Below are 25,174 nucleotides of genomic sequence, written 5' to 3' on the forward strand. Positions count from 1 at the left end.
AAGATTGTACACTGGTGGTTGCTCTCAGCGCAGGATCACATCCTGTTTTTATGACCAGACTGATTAGCTGAGTTCTTCTTTAGGTGAGGACGGTGAAGAGGAACGGATGTTTAAGATTGATGGGTCCCATCCTGTTTTTCTCTGGGTTTTGGTTGTCGTAGATCTTTGCTGGGATGGCATGTCGGATTAGAGATAGACAACAGAAAATATATGGCTGAAAGTGTGGCATGTTTAGGTTTCTTTCCCTGCAGTTGGCCTCCCAGATAAGGTTAAACAGATAAGGTTCAACATCGGCTCCTATAACGTACAAAACACCTCCCTTTTTCAGTATAAATATGACTGGATTTATGACCACAGTTTGTATTTCTCTCCTACCTACAGTATGTGGTTTGAGAAAAGGGTACCTCCGGCTGGAAAACATTGTGCATGATATAATAAAGCTTGTCTTAACATTTGATTCTGTTCACTAGTTTTCTTATGGAGCACCAGACAAACGAACACGAGGATCTTTCAATAATCAAGTACATCAAATTTGTAGGAAATATATGCAATAACCTGGTTTTAAGAAAATTCCTAAGTGATTAATTATACCCTGAGTCCTCTAAAAGGACATATTATTTTATTAACTTAAACAAACACGAAATTCGATCAATCAGAACTACATTTTTGAAATTCCCTCCTAATCAAACAAATCCATTTTAAAATGGTGAATGAAATGTATCCTCAGGAATTCATTGAAAGATTATTAAAATTTTAAATCATTGCTGGTATCATTAGAACTTTTGTTTTTTGAGTGTGAGGTTATATGTAATTTCTGGAAGCACATGCTTAACATAACTGGGTGAAGTCTAAGTCTCAGTAAATAAATACTTTATACTGGAAATAGATCAAATATGGTATTTCAATAAGGAATGAAAAAGTTTAATACTTATACTAATAATAAACTATTGCTTGCCAAATTTTACATTCATAAATGTTGTTTCACAAAATCAATTCCAATTGAAAAAGCGTTGGGAAAAGAATTAATACAGCCCCTGCAATCAAACCTTTTTCACTTTATTAGAATTGAATTTGTTTAAAACTCCAGTTTTTTTTTTTTGTTTCCATATGCATTGTTGGTATACAACATATTATATATATATATTATATATATGTATACTATATAATATTATATATATATATATATATATATATATATATATATATATATATATATATATATATATATATATATATATATATATATATATATATATACTGTATATATATATATATATATATATATATATATATATATATATATATATGTTATGTTATAATAGTAATTATAGTAATAAAGAATTGTAAGTGTAAAATTGTCACTGTCTTTTTCTGTTGCTGTATTTTTCTATGTTCTACTGTTCAATAATAAAAAAGCAAGGCTTGACATAAAGTGCTGAATATGCAACAACAAGAATAGAAGAGCTGATATAAAACTACATAAAAAAGAAATAATAGCGCAAACTTATCCAAAAAGTAAACAGAAATTCTGAAATGGAATTAATTATAAATCATTTGTTAAGAATTGCAAATAATACTTATTAAGCCATTCTATTTCATATGTAAGCATATGTTTGTAAGAGATGGTGAGCTGAGATGTATGAGGGGTTGTAAATTCCTGTGTTTTTTTTTCACACCTGCCCACCGCCTAAGTGAGGGCCCAGATACTGTATCTCCCTCTGTCCAACTACACCCATCTTTGGGTTGGCGGTGACCCCCACCTGCCTCAGGAACTCCAGCACCGTGGCCACCGGATGCAAATGCTCCATCCAGGAGTTGCTATAGATGATTACATCATCCAAGTAGGCAGAGATGAATTGAATCGATTTTCATTGAATTTTTTCGCAAAACCAAAGGGAAACTGAAATTGCGACAAGGGTACCACTGCAGGGGGCTGGTGTTTCCATTGAAGTGCTTTTCTTCTGTGTCTATGTAATGCTCCACAAATCATCTTGACTTTTCTTCAAAACGAAGAAAAAGAACATCTCAACTTCAAAGATAGACGAAAATATCTTTAGTTTTGGAAATATTATTGCAACTGCCACTACTGCTGTTGAGAAAATAGTCAACAGAAGAAGGAAGTAGCAGATGATCATTCAAAAGGCTATTCAAGGGCAAAGTCCTTATGTAATGCAATAATGAATAATGATTAAGTAGTTTTATAGGACAACTACAGAATCAGAATCAGAATCATGTTTATTAGGCCAAGTCAGGTCAAACAAGACAGGGAATTTGACTCGGTTATTTTTGCTCACTGTACAGTAAATAGGCAATAGGCAAATGATAGCTCTTATTAACCCCCAGTCTGGCCTTCGGCAGGAGGGTCCCCCCTTATGAGCCTGGTCCTGCTCAAGGTTTCTTCCCTCCTAAAGGGGAGTTTTTCCTTGCCACTGTTTGGCTTAAGGCTTTTCTCCCACTATGGGAGTTTTTACCTGCCATTGTTTATATAATAATTGCTCGGGGGTTTATGTTTATGTTTATGTTTATGTTCATGTTCTGGATCTCTGGAAAGCGTCTAGAGACAACATCTGTTGTATTAGACGCTATATAAATAAAATTGAATTGAATTGAATTGAATTGAATTAACATACAATTTTAAAAAAAGTGAAAGGTGCAGCAGTATGAGGTAGACATGGTTATTTAAAGGTGCATTGTTACAGCATATGATTATTATTATTATTGCACAATGATTGATTACTCTATGAGTGATGAGAGTTCCTCAGAGCAACAGCTTGGGGGAAAAAACTGTACATTGTATAGATGAGGCCTAAAACAGTCGGAAACTAGTTTTTGATGAAAAATTTTGATGAAAAAAACAAAGTCCTTGTTTATTTGTACAAACCTCGCGAATACAATCAATCCTGATATCTATGGACCTGAGACATGCTCATAACGTTGGGAGTACTCCCTGTACTGTATAAATAAGGGACACCTCATCGGCAGGGCCGGCCAACCCGATTGCCTTCACCCTTCCTGGCGTGGTGAATTTATTTAGCCCCTTTTTTTGTGAGTGAAACCATTTTTTAACTATTTGACTCAAACCTGAATTGAATTAGATACATATTTTTGAATGCCATGAACACATGGAAAACAAATATGGATAAGCTCCTTTAAATCAGGCCTAAAAACATTACTGTTTACTGAAGCGTACTCCTAAATTAAATACTTACCTGCCGGCTACTGCCCTTACTTTTTAACAACTTGTGCTTTTTATTATTTTACCTTCTTTTCTCATAATTTTATTTCATTTTATTTGTTATTTACTGTCTAATTATGTCTTGCCTCTTTTAATGTTGATGTAAAGCACTTTGAATTACCTTGTGTTGAATTGTGCTATAATAATAAACTTGCCTTGCCTAGGCAGATGCTGTCAGTCATTAACCGGAAATGCCTGTGCCTCTGTTCGCTGCCACCGGAAGTAGATCCGCTGCCAGTCGTCGAGCCAGTTCCTGTCCGCGTCCGTGTTGACAGCTCTCACACCCGACACCGGTAGCTGCTAGCCCGGAGGATGCACTAGTGGCTGTTTGAATGGTTCTGTGGGAAGAAGCACAACCACAACTGTGATGCAAGGATTTTAAAACTCACGTTAATCTTTGGTTAAAACAGAAAGAGCGAAGCCACACTGCCCGGACTTGAGAGCAGGTAAGCCCAGAGTCCCCTCGCTGCCGGACATTAGTCAGCTTTGCTGCAGGATTAGTTAGGGGCTAGGAGCTAGCTGAGGCTAGCAGAGGGCTAGCGTCTCTAACAACATGGATGCTGCTTTGCCGCTCTGCTGCGGGACAGATTATCCGCTTTAATCACGGCTGACTCCCGCAACACCCATAAGTCCAGCTGGTTTTCTCCAACCCGGGACTGCTTTGGTTGGTCACAAGTAGCCGGACAGACGCTTAAATTCACCCCTTTGGACTCATTTATCATTTATTGTTGGTTAAAGCCTGACTAGTGTAGTGAGTGGAGTCAAACAGGTGCAGGACAGCGCGGGGTAAATCCGGATTTACATCCCCTGCTAGTGCCTTTCCCTTCAGAGCTGCTCTGGAGATACAAACATCCAAGTTGATCATCACTTGGATGAACACATAATCAATGTTTCAGTTGCATTGTTGTCTCTGAGATAGTTTGCATCGCTGGTGTGCTTAAGTTATGAAGTTATCAGAAATAATATAAGAGAGCATTTTTTGTATTATAGTCGTCGTTATCATGTAATGTTTTCATGGGCTGCGTCCGAAATTGCATACTTCCTCCCTAATTAGTATGCAAAATGAGTATGCGAGATTTTTTAGTGCGTCCGAAACATTAAGCACGTACTCAATAGTATGCACTATCCATACTTATTCTGGAGAAATGTATTAGTGTGGATTGATGGACACTAGCTAAGCAGAAACTTCCCACAATGCAATGCAGCAGTGTTTGGTTGCTAAGTGATACGTATATGTCATAAGTATAATATGAAGTATAATAATATTAATATTATAAATGTAGCGGCGCTTCGGCAAATACTCTCGCTCAATATGTCCTTCGTGTTGCCGTACTTTGGGAGGCGGGGAGTAGGGTGAGGACTGTCCAATCACTGACATTCAAGCAGATTGAACAATAGGCGCCGTTCGGGCCGAATGGAGCCTATTGGTTGACTTCTTTGCAGGATTACAGCAGATGGAAGAAATATTTTCTTTTGGTTGTTTTTGCTAATCATATTTCATAGTTATCTTGTTTGGGCCAGGACAGAGACGTTCTCTAAACGAGACAGCCCACTATGGTTCAGTTTCCTGTATCTGTGTCACGTGGGTTTCCCCACTGCCCCGCCCCTTTAGGAGACAACAGCAGGTCCTGAGTCTATTGAGTCCTATGGGAAAAGTGAACGTGAGCACAGATTATTACCAATTCCTTCGCCCCATAGTAACCTAAGTAAATATGGGACCCATTTTTCAAAAGCCACAAACCTTCTGAACATTCTGACACCAAAATGGCAATTTTCAGACCGACAGATTAGGAGAAAATGAACTTTGTTTGAGACCTGTCTCTGTCTGAGCAACACACTCTCGCGAGATTTGGCTCTCCTCAGAGTCGTTGGTCACTGCAGAACTGCCAAAGTCGTTTTCCCATCGGATAAAATGAAGTTTAAAACTAAAATAAAACTTGCTTCTTTGCTTAATAATACTGTTATTGTTATTATTTAAGTCTTTTTGGAAAAAAGTTGTACTGTATCTAGTGTTGTATGTTCCAAAACGATGTGGGGAGAGGGGCGACCACGCCCACTTAGAGCCCAAATACAGTTGCCGTTCAGAACGCGTACGCGTGACGTCACACATATCCTGCGTTCATTTGGCGCGTCGACAGGCACGTTTTCAAAAAGACACTGAACGCGTACGCGACCTGTAGTTCTCGCTCTGGCCGCTAGTATCGCTGTTCCCGGTCTGATCCCAGCTGGCACGATTATGCTGCTCTCAGCTGGAGAAAGTTCTCCATGCAGGTTAACTTCCCCTTGTTAACTCACTTTAACTTCAGTTTAATTTTACAACAGAATGTTTTTTTTTTTATTGAAAGATAGATACAAACAAACAAAGCACATAGAAGTCATATCAGAATGACAAACTTTTGCCTTGGGTTGAGCAACATCAGTATTACAAAATATACACTGAGAATCTAATTATTGTACAACATAAAATAAAAAATAAATAAAAAATAACTCACAAGGGCCATCTTATATTAAATCATATCTTTCAAGTAAAGAAAACAGTTTAAGGGCTTTCTTTTCTTTAACAAGACTCAAGGACTTACTCAAGAGCTTTAGCTCATTTCTCCAATGGGTCAAACATGGTTTGGTCTTAAAAAAATCTACATTTGTGAATGAAGAACTTTCCCAATAACACCAAGTTATTAAGGACAAATTCCAAATTCTTGTTTTTCAACAAAATAATAGTATTCTAGTCTATTCCACCCATTTTTTGGAAAATCATATTAGGAACAATAAACCAGATGGAATGTCTATTTGTAAGGAAAGATTTTAACTATTTCAGTTTCAAGACACCATTCATAATATTGAAATCGATCACATTCAACATCATCATAGTTTTTTACCATGTTAATCTTTCACATATATTAACATCTATTTCTCCATATGAACTTAAAATTAACTGGATTTATTGTTTCTTCATTCTTGTTGAGATGGGTAAGGAGAATGCCGGATAAATTAGTCTGGACAGACTATCCATTTTTGATAATAAGCAATAATAATAAGATAAGATAAAATAGTCCTTTATTACTCCCTCAATGAGGAAACTCATGTAGCAGCAGTACACACACACACATACCGGGAAGGGGGTAAAAAAGTAATAATAAATAAGTAATAAAAATGAACAAAGAGTAATAATAATAATAATGCTGTGATTTTATATAGCTTCCTTCAAGGCACCCAGAGCTTTACAGAGGTCATTATTCATTCACACACATTCTCCCCGGTGGTGGTAGCTCCGTCTGTAGCCACAGCTGCCCTGCAGACTGACGGAAGCGTGGCTGCCATATCGCGCCAAACGGCCCCTCCGACCACCACCAACATTCATACACACTCAAACACATTCACACGATGTTATAATCTCCTACATCATCCATTATTGTCCTGTAAAAGTGTTTGTTGTTCTAATCTGCTACTGCTGCTGCTACTACTTCTGCTACTCAATATAAGTAGCTTTTCCAACTGTTGCTCTGCTTACTGCCCCCTATCGGTCGCCACCGGTATGACGGGCTCTCCTCGCGTACTACGCAAGGAACGAAGGGACCCGGACGGACGCGAACGCAGGCACCAACTGCAAGTCTAACCGCGGCTTTAGGAGACAGGAAGTGTATACCATTTCATACCATTGGCAGTAACGGTAATGCGCTATCTTCTGTATAGAGTATCTTTGGCCAGGATAAACAGGAAAGAGCGGAGCGTTGCGCTGCTACTGCTACTGTGACATGAGTTGTTACCATGGTAACAACTCCCCCTCCCAATGGCAGGAAGTGACTTGTGCGCCCTGAGTAGTACGTCCGAATTAATGCATATTTACTGCATTGATATTTGCTCAAAAGTGTGCCGAACTTAAAGCTAGGGTCTACGATCTTGAGTTTAAAAAAAAAAAAAAAAAAGACACCTACTCCCCACACAAATTCCCTCCCCCATGTGCTCTGCCTCATGAATCTCCCGCCTCCGACACACCCCCTCTGGTACGGGAGCCAGCAGGACCAAAAACAAGCGGCACCTTTGCCGAAGCGCCGCTTCGGCAAATACTCTCGCTCAATATGTCCTTTGTGCTGCCGTACTTTGGGAGGCGGGGAGTAGGGTGAGGACTGTCCAATCACTGACATTCAAGCAGATTGAACAATAGGCGCCGTTTGGGCCGAATGGAGCCTATTGGTTGACTTCTTTGCAGGATTACAGCAGATAGAAGAAATATTTTCTTTTGGTTGTTTTTGCTAATCATATTTCATAGGTAACACTATTGGGCCATAACAACCTTATAAATGATTTTGATAAAAATGTACAATATGTAAAATCGTAGACCCTAGCTTTAAGTATACTTTTTAGTATATACTGTTTAGTATGGCATTTCGGACGCATCGAATGTTTTCATGGTGTGGCGGTGTCGTTACCAACTGGCCATTTTGTGAATTTGTGATTCCAAACCAGTTTGATGTTGTTTTTTTTTTTGAAAATAAACGTCAGTTTTATAACAATTGTATTACTGAAGACACAGCCGTTTACATCAGTACAGAACATACCGAGCCAATCGCAGCAGGCTTTATGCAATGACTCATCCAGGAGCCACTATTCAAAACAACCAAGAGGGCTGCACAATTTCTAATAACAACCCGGTCAACAAACCTTTACTACAAAACTGTCAACGGTTATTCTGTGTCCCCGCTCCACTGCAGGCCATTTTGGATGTCTTTTGTCAATACTAACCTGGTTGTGGCTCAACCTAAATCACATGCTTCTTTTAGCTGATTAATTGTATGCTGTACTAATGGCAGGGAATCTAGAGGAACCATACCAATTCTTTGTAAGGAAGAGGAAGATAATTAGGTTCACTGGCTATATTTTTATTAGAAAGCAGCACTTTCTCTTGTGCCACTGCACAAAGTTAACGTTACATCAGCTCTTCTAAATCCACACTTAACATGCCTGACTAGGCAGCTACTAAGTCATTTTCAGTTTTGGCTTTTTTTTTCTGAGTAGCCAGGCTTATTCATTTGAGTATTTATGACTCTGGGAAATGTTGTTTTGAACTTTTTCCACAGCAAGTTCCATAAAAATAACTGGGATTCATCTTTTTTTTTTAAAGCTTTTATTTTTTAAATAGAATATGATTGTTGATACTGTTGCAGCAATTCATTTTCTCAGCATAGTTTAGTGGTCAGTTTAAACCTTTTTAAAAAATAGGTTATTGAATTGAATAATACTTCATTAATTTGTAAAGAAAAACTATATTTTGTCACAAATTGAGGATAGATGAAAAATTAAGAAATAAATAATTATAGTAATACTTCATTGACACTACAGTAATGGTTTATGCAGCATTTTAAATTCTCTAGCCACAGTGAAAACACAGTCTGTTTCCTTCTCCTCAACATCTCCCCGGTACACCCAAAGGAATATTTTTGGGGCAAATTCAATATCGATTTTCATTGCAACCCTATGTCACTCAGCTCTACCTTTCTAGTAAACCAGGCTCCATACTCCCACGCTCCTCTCTCACCTGCTTATCTGAATTCAAATCTTGGTTCACGTCAAACTTCTTGGAATTAAAAAGTGAATAAACTGAGTTCCTTCTCATTGGCATAAAAATGATCATTATCCAATCAGCTTCAGCATCACCATAGACAGCTCCTCAAGCTTCCCCTCCCCCCAGGTTAGGAGTCTGGGTGTCATCCTCGATAGCACACTGTCATATCTATCCCTCAACCTATGACAAGAATAGAATAGAACTTTTATTGTCATTATACACATTTCCATGAATACAACGAAAATTGAAAGGAGTATTACTTTAAAAAAAAGTAATACTTTGCTTTACCACACAAAGAATAAAAAAAATATTTCACACAAATGACAAAGGGGGGCGCTAAAGTGAAATCTCTTGAATAGAGAAAAATAAAACGAAAAAATATAAATAAATAAAATGAGGGCTTAAAGTGTTTGGGGAGGGGGGGGTTATGGGAGGGCGTCCGCTTAATAGATTATGAGCGTGTGATTTTTTTGCCGTTCTAATGGCCCAGGGGAAGAAGCTGTTTGTCGGTTTTTTGTTGTGATGTGAGATTGATCTGTAGAGTCTTCCAGATGGTAGCCGGTCAAACATGGATGTGAGGGCCCAGGAACTTGAAGTTGGAGACGATATCCACCTGATCCCCATTTATGAAGAGAGGGCTGTGATCTTGTCTGTTCCTGCTGAAGTCCATAATGAGTTCTTTGGTCTTTTGGACATTCTGGGTCAAGTTATTTCCTGAGCACCAGAGCAACAGTCTCTTCACCTCGGCTGTGTATATCTGTCAAAATCTTTTAGTGCGACTTTGGTAGCGAGGAAGCCGCTCTGCTTGATTGATTGTTGGACCATTCATCTGACACAGGAACAGTGTATTGATTGCGGTCCTTGGTTGGATATGGGTTGGGACGTCAGACAATATTATATACCTAAGTATGTAGTGCTGGCAAGCAATCATTATCCAACATCTAGTCAATGTTACCTCACTATAATTAGACATGAAGCCAACGGTTTTTAGCGTAAACCCAATTTTCAAATCGATATAATCCAGTTATAATCATGCTGGAATACAACGTTGTTCCAACCTCACACTAACTTCAGATGTCCATTATCGCTGGCAATGATGGACCAATCAGAGAACAGGACGTAGTCGTTTACCTTCTCCACTTTTTATTTGTGGAAGATTAAAAATGTGAGTGTATTTTTCTGTATTAGTTATAACTGAACAATATTCTGAGTTGTTGGTAATGGGTTGAATAAAGTTCAACTTACCAGACTGTTTTGTCTGGCTTTATATATGTTCATGCGCCTTATAACCCGGTGTGCCTTATGTATGAAAATAGACCCGTTCATCGATATTGCGCTTTATAATTTGGTGCGCCTTTTGGTCTGCAAAATTTGAAACCCTGATTTTATTAAATACAAAATACACACATATTAGTAATAACATGACCAAGTAAACTTGGTAAGTTGTGTAAATTTGTTTCACATATTATGTAACAAATGTAACAAAGACGGGATTTTATCATCTTAAAAAACATCGCCAGACTTCGTCCATTTCTCTCTCTTGCCAGCACGGAGGTGTTGATGCATGCTTTTATTTCTAGTAGAATAGACTACTGTAATGCCATGCTCTCTGGTCTTCCTAAAAATAGTATTTCAAGTTTACAACTACTACGGAATTCCGCCGAATGTGTGCTGACGAGGACCAGAGGGTGGGACCACATTACACCAGTCTTAAAATCGCTACATTGGCTCCCTGTGCGTTTCAGGATTGATTTTAAGGTTCTTTTATTAGTTTATAAATGTCTTAATGGTCTTGGGCCTTCTTATTTATCTGATCTGCTTTTAAATTATGAGCCCTTGCTCATAAGGTCTCATAGGTCCTCTAGTACCGGCCTTTTAATTGTTCCTAAAGTTAGAACAGAAACTTTTGGCACCTACGGTCCTCATCCGTGGAACAGCCTACCAGAGAACCTCAGGGACTGTTGACATTTTTAAAAAGAGGCTCAAGACCTTCCTTTTTAGTTTAGCTTATAACTGAATTTTATTTATTTTATTTTAATATTGTTTTTACTTTTTCATATGTTAACTCCAGTGCTTTTTCCTCATGGGGATGTTCCACACCTTCCATGTCCAAACCATCCCAGCCTGGCCTCTCTCACTTTATCTCCAAAACATCTAATCCATCTGATGTACTCATTCCAGATCCTATCCATCCTCGTTTCTCCCAAAGAGAACCTCAACATTTTAATTTCTGCTACCCCTAGGTCTGCCTCCTGCCCTTTCCTCAGTCTCTAAACCACAACACCCCTGGTCTCAATACTGTCTTAAATCTATCAATCAATCTCTATTTGTATAGTACTTTCAAAACAACCAGAGTTTACCGAAGTGCTTCACAATTACAATCAAATGAAAACATGGACAACTAAAATAATCGTAAGAAAAAAAAATATTCCAGTAAAAATTTCAATTAAAAAGAAAAAAGACACAAAAAGAAGATAAAAAAAATGCTATTACTGTGTGTGCCAAATGCCAATCTGAACAGGTGGGTCTTTAGTTTCAAGACAGTGAGGGACAGTAACTCAGGGGGCAGCGTGTTCCAGAGTTTGGGACCAGCTACAGCTAAAGAGTGATCACCCCACTTTCACACCACTTTTGTCAGGGGAACCTCTAACAAGTGTTGCCCTGCTGAATGCAGAGTTCTGCTGGGTTGATGTACATTTAAAGTATTGCAACGTCTAAGGGAGCAAGGCCATTTATAGCACTAAAAATATCAAGAGCTTGAAACTCTGAATTCAAAAGGCAGCCAGTGTAAAGAATAGAGGACAAGAGTGATGCAGTCGTGTTTCTGGGTACTAGTCAGCAGGCAAACAGTAGTATTTTGAACAAGTTACAAACAACACAGTAAAGGTCATTACAATAATCAAGCCAGGAATTAATGAATGCATGAACGGCTATCTCGAGTTCACAACAGCTCAAGAATGGCTTGAATTTTGCGGGGAGTCGGAGTTACCAGAAGTTCGCCCTGACAGCAGAATTGATTTGATTGTCAAATTCTAAAGTTTTATCAAGAGCCACAGCCAGATTTCTGACTACCTGGTTACAGTGAGGAGCAAAGGCATCAAGACCTGGGACAAATTCAGATACTGGACTACTGGAGAGCCTGGAAGGAGCCAATACGATGCATTCAGTTTTACTCTCAATTAAAGAGAGGAAACTCAAAATATGAGTGGCCCAAAATGGATCCCTGTGCCAAAAGGAGCTGAGGAGAGGTCATTAATCATAATGGAGAAACTCCTGTTTGTTAGATAGGGTTTGAACCACTGCAGCACAAGGCCCTGCAGGCCAACCTGCTGATCCAGATGTTTCAGGAGGACTGAGTGGTCAGCAGTGTTGAATGCTGCAGTGAGGTCCAGCATCACTAGGTAGCACTGGTTTATTAGCATCCAGGGACAGGAGGTCGTTCTGGACCTTCAGTAGAGAAGATTCAGTACTACGACGCGTTTTAAATCCTGATTGGAAATTCTCCAAAAAAAAGAGCAACTGGGCGAACACAACTTTTTATAAAACCCTGGACAATTAATAAAATAATTTATTTAGCAAAAACAATCAAAAGCTTTTTTTAAAAGAAATTCAAGGCCTGTTTAAAATAGGTATTACATGCCATAATAGGTCCCCTTTAAGTTCCCCCATGACTTAAGATAAGATAAGATAAGAAATCCTTTAATAGTCCCCCAGAGGGGAAATTTCCAGGTTACAGCAGCAAAGGGGATAGTGCAAAACAAGAGGCATCAATATCACACAATATCACACAACAATAATAATAATAATAAACACTATAACACTATAAACAGTATATACAATAATAATAATAAGAAGAATAAGAAGGAGAATAAAAATAGTAATAAATAAAAAAATTCTAGTATACAAAAAGAAAAACAGATGGATATTTACAGATGTTATTTATGCCCGTTGCAGAATGGTTTTTTATTGTCAGGATTGTTTGTATTGTTTGTGGTCTACTGTGAGCAGTGCTGGTTGTGTAGTCTCACAGCTGCAGGGAGGAAGGACCTTCTGTAGCGCTCCTTCACACACCTAGGGTGAAGGAGCCTGTCGCTGAAGGAGCTCTCCAGCGCTCTGAAGGTGTCCTTCATGGGGTGGGAGTCCTTCTCCATCATGGATGACAGCTTAGCCATCATCCTCCTCTCTCCCACCACCTGTACTGTGTCCAGAGAGCAGCCCACGACAGAGCCGGCCCTTTTGATTGTTTTGTCCAGCCTCCTTCTGTCTGCAGCTGTGATGTTGCTGCCCCAGCAGACCACTCCGTAAAAAATGGCTGATGCCACCACAGTGTTGTAAAATGTTTTCAGGAGCTTCTCCTGCACACCAAAGGCCCTCAGTCTCCTGAGCAGATAGAGTCTGCTCTGGCCTTTTCTGTGGAGTGCAGAGGAATTAGTAGTCCAGTCCAGTTTATTGTTGAGGTGAACACCCAGGTACTTATAAGATGTCACCATCTCAATGTCCTTTCCCTGGATGTTCACCGGTGTCGAGGGGGATTTATTACGCCTGCGGAAATCCACCACCAGTTCTTTGGTTTTCCCCGCGTTGATCTGGAGGTGGTTCTGCAGGCACCAGTCCACAAAGTCCTGGGACAGTTCTCTGTACTCGCTATCGTCTTCATCAGTGATGAGGCCGACGATAGCAGAGTCGTCAGAGAACTTTTGGAGGTGACAGGTTGGGGAGTTGTAGGAGAAGTCAGCAGTGTAGAGGGTGAAGAGGAACGGCGCCAGGACCGTTCCCTGCGGGGCCCCCACACTGCAGACGACCATGTCCGATGTGTGGTCCCGTGTCCTCACATACTGTGGGCGGTTGGTGAGGTAGTCCAGAATCCAGGATGTGAGGTGACTGTCAACCCCTGCATTCTCCAGCTTGTCTCCCAGAAGTGCCGGCTGGATGGTGTTGAACGCACTGGAGAAATCAAAGAACATGATCCTCACAGTGCTCCCAGGTTTCTCCAGGTGAGACAGGGCACGATGTAGCATGAGGATGACGGCATCATCCACCCCAATGCCAGGTTGGTAAGCAAACTGTAGTGGGTCCATCGCTGGGCTCACCATGGGGCGGAGATGTCGGAGGAGCAGCCGCTCCAGGGCCTTCATCAGGTGGGATGTCAGAGCCACCGGCCTGAAGCTGCTGAGGTCCTTGGGGTGCGGGTTCTTGGGGACAGGTACCACGCAGGATGTCTTCCATAGTGGTGGTACCCTCCCCAGCCTCAGGCTCAGGTTGAACATATGTCCAACAATCCCGCACAGCTGGTCTGCACAGGACTTCAGGAGCCTGGAGCAGATGCGATCCGGACCTGCCGCCTTCCTCGCGTTCATCTTCCTAAGCTGATTTCTCACCTGGAGGGTTGTGAGGGACAAGCTGGAGCAGGGGGGGGGTGTATCAGAGGTAGTGGAGGGGGGTGGGGGGGTAGAGCAGAGAGTAGGAACAGTGGAGGGGGGTGGGGGGGTAGAGCAGAGAGTAGGAACAGTGGGGGGTCGGCTGTGGGATGAGCTTTGTTGTTTTGGGAGTGGAGGTGGGGGTGGGGGGGGAGCTGGAGGTGAAGGTGAAGGTGTTGATGACAGTGGGGGGGCTGTTGTTGAACTGAAGGGAGGAGGAGGAGGGGGAGGGGGGGTGTCCTGTAGAAGCAGATGAAGGGGGTTGCAGCAGTGTGAGCTGGGTTGGGGGAGGGGGAGAAGACTGATCAAATCTATTGAAAAACAAATTTAGATCGTTCACCCACTGTTGATCCCCCACAGCCTGGGAGTCTGGTTTCTTTTGGCCCGAGATGGTTTTTAGGCCTTTCCAGACTCCTCTGATGTTGTTCTGCTGCAGTTGTTCCTCCATCTTTCTTCTGTAGCAGTTCTTCCCCTCCCTGATTCTCCTTCTTAGTTCCTTCTGAGCAGTCTTCAGCTCCTCTTTATTTCCTGATCTAAAGGCCCTCTTCTTCTCCTTCAGGAGAGCCTTTATGCCAGGATTAATCCAGGGTTTGTTGTTTGAAAAACACCTTATTGTCCTTGTGGGTACGGTGTTTTCCACACAGAAGTTGATGTAGTCTGTGATACAGTCAGTGAGACCATCAATGTCATCCCCATGAGAGTCACAGAGTTCCTCCCACACAGTTGTGTTAAAACAGTCCTGCAAAGCTTCTTCAGCTTCGCTGGACCATCTCGTCACTGTGCGGGAGACAGCTGGTTCCCTGTGCACCAGGGGTCTGTACACAGGCAGGAGATGAACCAGGTTGTGGTCGGATCTGCCCAGCGGGGGAAAAGGTGATGAGGTGTATGCCTCCTTGGTGTTGGAATAAAAAAGGTCCAGTATTTTATTGTCCCGGGTGCAGCATGTTACATACTGGGTGAAAGTTGGCAGAGTGGAGGACAAAGATACGTGATTAAAGTCTCCAGAGATCAGAAAGAGAGCCTGCGGGTGCTGTGTCTGCAGCCTGCTGGTGACTGAGTTCAGGGCATCACATGCTGCATCACTATTAGCAGAAGGGGGAATATATGCAGCCATCAGTATAACGTGCGTAAATTCCCGCGGCAGATAATACGGCCTCATACTAACAGCCAGCAGCTCAATGTCCCTGCTGCACTGTTGTTCTTTCACAGTGATGTGCCCGGGTTTGCACCATCTCTCATTCACAAACACCGCCAGGCCCCCTCCTTTCCTCTTTCCACTTTCTCTCGTCCGATCCGCCCGCACCAACTTAAATCCGTCCAGCTCCACCACCGTGTCCTGGATCGCCGCAGTGAGCCAGGTTTCAGAGTAAACCATCACGCTGCATTCCCTGTATTCCCGCTGATGCCGGCTCAGCGCCGCCAGCTCATCCATCTTGTTAGGGAGAGATCTTACATTCCCCATTAAAACAGACGGGAGAACAGGTCTGTATTTCCTCCTCCTGATGCGGCGCTGAGCTCCGGCACGGCATCCCCGTCTCCTCCTCTTGATCTCGGGGGGGACGTCGGGTCTCTCCCGTGGCGGCAGCAGCGCGGTGTTGCGGAGCGCCAGCAGCTGATCCCTGCTGTAAACAATAGGACTGCTTGCGGGGCCCCCGGACACGGGCGTAAACGGCGAAAAAAGTAATGAAGAAGTTGAGATCAAGACGGCTGTTTTGGTCTCCATGGTGCAGAGTAATAAATAATATATACACACTTACAAAAAATAACAAGATTACAAAATTAAAGGAGAAAAAAAGGAGAAAAAGCTCAAAGGTGAGCAGGAGCTGCTGTAACGAGCTGCCACTCACGCGGCGCTCACTCACTAGCTTCAGCACCGTTGGCGAAAGGGCCTTTCTGTGTGGAGTTTGCATGTTCTCCCCGTGTTTCCTTGGTTAGCTAATGTGAGCTACCAACACAAAGACATGCACCAGGGCTACACATGCCCCCTCTGGCCAGCCGGGGCGCCAGATTTGGTGGGGAGGATCTGGCCGGAATAACGTCATCCTTCTACGCGCTACATCCGGCCAGAGAAACCCCACCTCTCAAGTAAAGGAGGAGACTTGAGCTCGGTACAGGTCTCTCCCAGGGTTGGTAGAGGGGAGCAATGCCCAGGACTGACTTAGGTAGGAGCAAAAATGGGAAAAAATCAGGGATAAAAAAAAAAAAAAAGTTGATTGCGTGAATTACTTGAAATAGAAATGTTTCTTATATTTATGTAGAAAAAATATTTTATAACAAAATACCTTTGTTCTATTTCTATCTTTTCACATGACAGACGAGCGTCTAAGAGACTGAGAGTGTCTGAGAAAGGCCATGGACCACCAGAGGCAGAGGACTCTCTCCACATCAGGAGACTCGTTGTATGCTGTGCTCGGAGTTGACAAGGCTGCCACAACAGAGGATATTAGGAAATGTTACAGGTATGTTAGTGCGTGTATGTGTGTATGCATATATATATATACGTATATATATATAGACAAATAATTAAAACTTAATATAATATTTCTTTTCAGCTTTCATAAACTCCATAATGCAATACTTAAGCATTTATCAAAGTACTGCCCCCCCCTTTTTTTCTTTTTTAACAACAGGAAGCTGGCATTGAAATATCACCCCGATAAAAACCCAGACAACCCAGATGCAGCTGAAAAATTTAAGGAAATAAACAACGCCCATTCTATCCTGGTTGATGGCACCAAGAAGAACATCTATGATAAATATGGCTCACTGGGGCTATACGTGGCAGAACAATTTGGAGAGGAGAATGTCAACACTTACTTTGTTCTGTCTAGCTGGTGGGCAAAGGTACGTGGATTTGCTTGTTTTTTTCTGACTGATCTTGCAGTGTGCTCACATTTGGAATTAGAAAAGAAAGGGTGGTTAAGAAAACATTCAGGACAATGAATAGGTTTTACAGCGGTAAAACTTTAATCACAGATGGTTAGACTTCACTGAAGCAGCTCTGTGTTGTTTAGTATTTGTTGCTGATTTACTTTTAAGTAGGAGTGGGACAAAAAAATCTTCTTCAGTGCATTGCAGTTCAGCCGTGGATTCAAATTATGAGCTTTGATAATCTAAATGAAATAACATAATAGAGAGGACACAACTATGCAAAACTAACTGAAATGAAATACGATTGCAGGTAAAATTAACTTTGTTTTCATTTTTGTTCTGTGCCTTGTTGTTGTTTTTGTTTTGTTTGCAGCTTCATCTTTCAAATTAATAATTCTTTTTTCTCATTCTAATTATTCACCAGAAATAATAAAGGAGTTGTTTACTGTATGACACTTGATAGGATTCTTTGATCCTAGATTTCTTTGTCTATTTTTAGTTAAATAACTAAACTAAAATAAATCAAACTGAAAATAAAAATAAAAACTATTAAAAAGTTCAAAACTATTTTAACTCTGCTGCCAACCAGAGAACTATTGAGCAAGTAATTATGAAACTCCACCTCATGGAGAAGGTGAAGCAAATCACAAAGTCTCTGACAACATTTATAGCAAGAAATCGTTGATTGTTTCCTAAAGTTTAGAAGGCCTGTGTTTTAAACAGTTTGTTTTTTGTTAGTTGTTTAAAGTTGGAAATGACGACCGTTGAGCTCTTGATTAATAATGAAACCTTTTGTCTGTGAGAAGGGAACGCCTTTCATGTTCATTGTTTACTGAAGTCTGAAAGTGCTATTGTTGAGTTGCAAAAAGAATGTTGTTTTTTTTATGAGCTCTTATCTTGGTACGTGAAACATTTTTATTCTGTTTGAAAAAAGTTACGGTATGTCAAAAGATCGAATAAAATAAAAAATAAACCAAATAAATTCAGCTCTTGTTTCTAGTTACAAATGCACCATTTCTAAAAATGATAGGTAGCAGTGGTCCATGGTCCCTCGATGAAGGGGGGAAAAGTTTGCTAAAAGGTCTTGTAGGATACGTTGATTTAAGATGCGTTGATAATCAATCGAATTGTAGCGTCCTGAATTGAAATTTAATCAAATCGTGAAGTGCCTAGAGGTTCCCACCTCTGCTTCTAACGTCAATCTTCAACAAGGATACCAATATATTTATTTCTAGACTTTTTAGATTTCATGACAGTACTGTTGAAGTAGGATTGCATGAAGAATTAGCCCTGATCCCCTTTTTGTCTGCCTTGGTGGTAGATGCAGGTGAGCTCAGACAAGAGTCTCCATAGACTATGATGTTTGGAGATAACATTGCATGGATTCAGTTCAATTAAATTTTATTTATAAAGCGTCAATTACAACAGAAGTTGTCCCCAGGTGCTTTCCAGAGACTCATGACCTCCGAGCAATTATTACATAAACAATGGCAGGTAAAAACTCCCCTTTAGGGGAGGAAAACCTTGAGCAGGACAAGGGGGGGCCCTCTTCACCAAGACCAGCTGAGTAGAGCAAGAAAAGTGACATCAGAAAGAGAGAATGGAGAGAGGAGGGACAAACTGCCAATTTTCCAAAAGAAAAGATGACGCACCGGGCTCCCGAGCCTCAGTCACCACATGCACATACCTTTCAATATATTTGTTAGAAATGTTGGTGGGGCCAACCAACATTTTCTTTTCCCAGATACATCTCAGTTATAGAACTGCTCATCGATTCAGAAGTCTCGGGCAGACTCGGGCATCATGGAAGAAAGCAGAGTTATATTTATTCAGTCTTTATATTGGATTTTTTTTCATTTCTGTTAATGCATTTAAAAAAGCGACTGAACTGAAAACTATTGAAAAATGTTATTCTCTGTGACATACTATAAAGACACTGTAAATCCAAAAGTACACATTTGTGTATATTCAACACTTGAATGTTCTGACGTCAGTGAAGTTCTATCTTTCTGTCAACTTTCTTCCACAGGCGTTGTTCGCTTTCTGCTGCCTGGCAACAGGTTGTTATTGCTGCTGCTGCCTGTGTTGCTGCTGTAACTGTTGCTGTGGGAAATGTAAACCTCGGCCACCCATGGACCAGGAACCGGACTTCTTTGTCTCACCTGAGGACCTTGAGGCCCAGATGACTGCAGACGAGAGAGGTGAATATGAGGACCCTGCTGTAGTTACAAACACTGCAACCATAACCCCATTTTCTCCTCTTTGTGTTTGACTGCTGGTCCTATTTGTGGTAATACGTGCACTAATGATGCATAAAACTAATTTCTTCCAATCCAATTTTATTTCTTAAGCACGTTTAAATCAACCACAGCTGACCAAAGTGCTTCACAGAATAAATAACAAGACAAAACAGCACAAGACATAAAATGTTAAATACAATAAATAAAGTAAGTTAAAAGACATAAAATAAAGATAACAGTCATACAATCGATCAATTAAATAGGATAAAATAAAATAATAAAATAAAGATTAAAAGGATAAAATAAAGTAAACTGTCTTGCTAAGTGTTAAAATCCAAGGAAAAAAGGTGGGAAATTGTTCCTGGCTGAGGAGCAATTTCTTGGTAGTTGGGACTTTGAAAATGATATTAAGACATGTAACGTAACCCTATTCTGTGTTAAGATACAATGAACTGGATCTTGAATCTTTAGTAAACAACAAAACTGACTGAAGGTGTTTCCACAATTTCAATCCTCGAATGACTCCTTGATTCTCACCTTGCTGTGCAATAAATCTTGCTAGAGATTGTTTACATTATGCATTTTGCTATCATTCGGTGGGTTAGTGTATGAATTATGTTGTTATGATCAATAAATGTCAGTCTAGAGAAAATATTCAATGGACTCACTTTCACCTGGACTGGGGATGTAGTGAATCTGTGAGGTCAAACGAAAGTGAGTGACGAGAAACGCACCCCTTTTAACACAGACAGCTGTAAGACAAAATAAATAAATCAATTCAAATTTGAGTATGTGACCTTGTTTTTTTTTGTTTTTTTTTTCCCCAGATGGAGGTGAACCCATCATCATGCAGCCATCATCAGCCACAGAAACCACTCAGCTCACCTCTGATGCACATCAAAGCTACAAGACAGATAATTACTAAACATGCACATGTACATAAACACAGCTCACACTTTTCAAGTCATCACAGAAACTAGGACTGGGCGGTCTTGACTTAAATTAATTTCAATGTTATTCCAGCATCATTTTAAACTTGTATGTGTTCCATGAATTGTTTTTAAAAATTCTCATTCACCCACACATCTGTTTTTATATCTGGATATATACAGTTTGTAGTATGTAGTGCTTCTATCAGCCCATTACAAATACATTTCTATCAACAAATCTAGTGACTTTTTGATAAAATAAAAGTATTCACTTGCTGTTAGTTGCCAAAACAGCCCAGCAAGTGCAAGCACCTGCTTTTCCTCCAGCATTTCTCTTTACATGAGCTGACAATTGTCACGTTCCGTTACACTTTTTCACGAAATAAATTCGAAACTGTGATTTTTTGCGATTAAAAGTAGTGCAGCGGTGGGTCTGTGTTTTGGAATAACCATCATTCCCGTAACTTTCCGCATCTCATCCTGCAAGACTTCTCTTCAAAGTGACGAAGAAGATAGACAAAAAAATATTTTTTTGTGACAAATTATTGCAGTTGGTGCCACCTCTGTAGAGAAAATAGTCAGATGATGAAGGCAGCAGATGATCATTCAAATGACTATTCAGAAAGAAAGCTCTTATGTAGTGCAGTAATGCATGATGATTAAGTAGTGTTATAGTACAACTAGATGGTATGAATGAGGTTAAAAACAGCCAGAAACTACATTTTGATGACTTTAGATTGACGGGCTACGTCACCTTTAGCGCTGCCAGACATGGAAATGTGCAAATAGTGATTCCATTACACTTTAGGGATAAACTGAGTTATCAAATCACCTGGAAAACCACATGTGCGTGAAAAGATTTTTGCGATATTTGGGAGTTTATTCCGCGTTAGAGCCATTTCCATTACAGGATTTCGTTTAATATTTGGGGTTTTCGTCCATTCGAGGGGTAATGAAAACACGACTGAAGAAAGAGAGACATTAGGATCTGAAGCTGACGTCATGAAGAGATTGTGGTACAAGACGCAACAGTGACCCCTTTCTCATTCTGCCTTCATTCACAAACGGTGCATTCACAGTGATCCTAGAAAGGCACAGTATTCCCTCCCCAGTGTGTTCTTTCGTAAAGCGTTATGCCATTCATCACTCTGTTCCTCACCTCTATTTCACAATCCACAGTCTGCAACAAGTCCTTCAGGTTTCTGGTCTCTGATTTGATCTAGTCTCCACTGAATAATGCAGCTTAGTACCTGGGACACCCACAATAGTGTCAGCCTCCCCATTACTGCAAGCTTGTCTTCCTGCTATTGCTGCGAGAGGCAGATGGCAGCCTTGCTTCAGCCGGGATGACGGCTCGAGGTTCCTAAGTTGCTAAGCTTGGCAGCAGCGTTTGCTGAGTAGCTAGCGCCTTAAGCTGAGTGACAGCATTTGTACTAAGGCCAGCCCAGCTGGTCTCTGGCCCTCCTGCCTGCCTTGTTAACGCTGACACTTTTTCCCCGCCGGTCATTTACAGACTAAGCAGAGGTGACACATGCTGTCAAAGCATGCCAGTGTTTGTAATGGAATCATCATCATGACCTCGGGGGTATTATTGGTAAGGGCATTGTGCCCCACTATGCCCACTTCTCCTAACACACAACTGTTGTTTAATTTCATTTCCAGTAAAGAAATCTATCGATGGTAGAAATCTAGAATTCCCAATCCTGAATACAATTCGCCTTCGTATTTAGTTAAGGTACACTGACATACAAAAAGGCACATTAGTCCTGAATTGAGGAATCTCTTTGAAAATGGCTCCTGACAGGAGGATATAAATGGTATGTCAAAATTCTATGTATGACATAAAAGTTACTAAAGTACCTTTTAGTAATTACTATTTTCTTTTAAAATACAGTGAAGGGAAGATTGTTAAGTATCGCCCAGCCCTAAGAGCTACTTTATCAGCCAATAACACACTCATACAATCACACATGGACATCAAAGATGGGCTGCACCACGATCACAGGACTCATGGATATATGCTGCACACATACTTGCACAGTTCATCACTTCATCCTCCTCACACTGAACCACACATGACAAAATAGTCATGACTTTGCTCACCAACGGACAAGCTCTCTGGTGAAGCCTTTTTGTTTTTTTCACAACCAAGATTGAATAAGAGAAGGAGGAATAAAGGGAGCTGCTGCAGAGGGAAATGCACCTGAATTAATTCTGCTTTTCTTTCTTTGCACATATCATGATGGTTTTGATTTTGGTTTTGATATTTTTATCCCCTATCTCATATATATGAGATATGTCCTCATATGATATATGAGGATTAATGAAAATGGTAATCTAGAGTCACGGCAGGGAGTAGATAAGGTTTTAGTGATGAATTGTCAGAATGTGGACGCTGATCTGCTGGATACATCATAGGATGGTTTTACCTGTAGGATGTACCCAAACTTTTTTTCTTTTTCAAGACATGAACTGAAATGATGTTAGCTGTCTAAATGTTAGTAAACGAGTAAGACAGTGAGGTGGGTAGTGATTTCCAACTAATATTTTTGTAATCCGGGAAAAAATGCTTGTTTTTAACCCAAGGTGGAAATTTGGCTTACAGCTCATTATATTTGCTTATATTTAAATGTATTTATGTTTCCACTTGTCTGTGTGATCACCAGCATCATCATAAAGAAAATGTGTAAGCCTCTGTACAGTCAACGCCATGTTTCCTTAATCTGTAAAACATCCACGTCTGTCAGTATCATGTCAAGGAAACTTGAGCGTTTTCTAAATTGTAGATGTTTTCTAATTGTCTAGAATGCAAAAAGTAATTTTTATCTCTTGGATGTGTAGGCGACTGTTTCTTGTTAGCTTGCTGAGAAACACTTCACTCAACTCCTTGCTGACTGTGGAAGTAAGTCAGAGATCACATCTGTCCTGTCAGCCAAAAATGATTGATCCACATGTGGAGAAGGTCATTGTTTTATTCTCTCCACTCTAATGTTCATTATGACGGGGGCGCTAGTAGCTGTGAAGAATTAGCTCGCACTTACATGTTGTTTTTGTTTTTAACGTTGAGAACTAATTGTTAATGATGGGAAATGATGAATGCCACAATGCTTGTCACGTTTATGTATCAAAGTAATGCTCTCTTCCAATACTGATCACACCTTAACTGTCCTCAACTAAACTTAAAATGCCATTAGATTTTATCCACTTCCTTATCTAAATACTGGACCACTGGACCTCCAGCATTAAAGGGTAAATTGTCCACACTTATCTTTCACCGTTTTAACCCTGGTTCAGCAAATACTTTACAACGACAAGTTTTTCATGCAACCATTCACACCCATGCAGCCCGTTGCAGCTCAATATTAGCTGCATTTGTGGAGCTTCTCTGTTCAACCAAGAAACTTCCCACATTGATTCAGATTCTCATTCTATAATGTTGAGGTTCTGCGACCTGTCCGCTGTCTTTGTCTTCATTTCTCCGTGTATTCACTCTCTCCTCAACATGTAAAGAATTCAGGTGTGTGTGTGTATCTGTGTGTGAGCGCGCGTGTGCGGTATTAAAATTGGCAATATATCACATCCACAGATGTCACATGTTAATTGATTGAACCCTCCTTTTTGTTAGTTTGTTGTTTTTTTTATTGTGGGAAGAAAAAAATACTGCATGTGTTGTAAAGTGTATGTGTGCTATTTGTTTTAGTTGGTCAGAAGAATTTCATTTGTTTCCTCCCTGTTGTATATGTCTCTAGATTGGCTCATCAGTTCTTGTGTTGTGTTTAGTTATTTTTTTTATGTTGCTGATAGAAGGAAGATATAAATGTCTGAAGTTTTATTTGTTCATGTGGCAGGAGTTTTGTGGAACACGTAACCATCATCATAGATGGACCAATTTACAAAAATCACTTTTGTTAGGGTGTCATTTCTCTTTTCAAAAATACATCACTTACAAACATGCACTAATTCAGTAGTTAAAAAATAAATACAGGAACATCATGGTGGTTTGTTTCGATAGTTTAAGTAAAAAACACTATGAACCTAATTGGCTAATTTATTTAGTTTGTTTTTGGGAGCTTAGTCAAACACAAACATATCATGAGAGTGCAATAAGAGCTGATGGATGGGGGGATTGTTCCAAGCCTCTATTCTAGTTGTAGACTTGGAGCAAAGTTTGCCAATGTTTCAGGTAATTTACTGCTTTGTAAAATGTGCTTTTGTTGATGCCCTAAAAAGTCTTGAATGGAATAAATAAAGCTTTTATCAGATATATTTCGTTTGGTTAGCTTTTCAGTGTATGCAACTTAGTACCTGGAATACATGAACATCAAGTCAAGACACTCCCACTATTCAGTCCCCATAATGTCATACATGATAAAAACTGATCTAAGTGTTAATATAGTGAACTGCAGCATTATTTTATTTATTTTACTTTTAATTTTAATATTGGAATTGCTAGCTGTTATGTCAAGGAGATGTATAGAGTTTTACATGTGAGCCATTTTGACTGATCCAACAACATGGCAGACCTGCTGTAAATGCACACTGTGCATACTGTAGAGATGTGGAAGTTTGATGTTTTTAGCATGGACTGATGATGTTTGTGTCTGTCAGGCTGACATGTATGGGTGAATAAATGAAGTATCTGATGTACTCATGTAAAATAAATGTTTCTGATGCTTCAGAGCCTGATTTGTTACTCCGAGTTTGATTTATACAAATCTGGATAATCTTGGCCTTAATGACCAAAAATGATGTCCTTATGTTCATGCAGATGGTGCAGTTAGCTTTTGTTTGTTCACACTATTATTTCAAAAGACTTGCAGAAGAAGTCTGCCTGAGACCATAACCCAGTTAGTGTAATTCTGGCAACTGCTTTGGTTTCATCTTTTTGAAATGTGTCAGTGAATGTTATTAGCAAGGAT

General features: G+C 40.2%; 1 protein-coding gene across 1 annotated transcript; it reads left to right on the forward strand.

Moving 5' to 3' along the window:
• The first annotated feature begins 3,466 nt into the window (after positions 1-3,466).
• LOC133456980 (dnaJ homolog subfamily C member 5-like) lies at positions 3,467-24,941 on the forward strand. The gene is made up of 5 exons (XM_061735751.1): positions 3,467-3,681; positions 16,530-16,674; positions 16,846-17,059; positions 19,116-19,287; positions 20,154-24,941. The coding sequence occupies exons 2-5, from the start codon at positions 16,568-16,570 to the stop codon at positions 20,249-20,251; spliced, it is 591 nt and encodes a 196-aa protein (XP_061591735.1). The 5' UTR covers positions 3,467-3,681; positions 16,530-16,567; the 3' UTR covers positions 20,252-24,941.
• Positions 24,942-25,174: the final 233 nt, after the last annotated feature.

The sequence above is a fragment of the Cololabis saira genome, chromosome 12, assembly GCF_033807715.1.
Source record: "Cololabis saira isolate AMF1-May2022 chromosome 12, fColSai1.1, whole genome shotgun sequence".
NCBI classification, from domain to species: domain Eukaryota; kingdom Metazoa; phylum Chordata; class Actinopteri; order Beloniformes; family Belonidae; genus Cololabis; species Cololabis saira.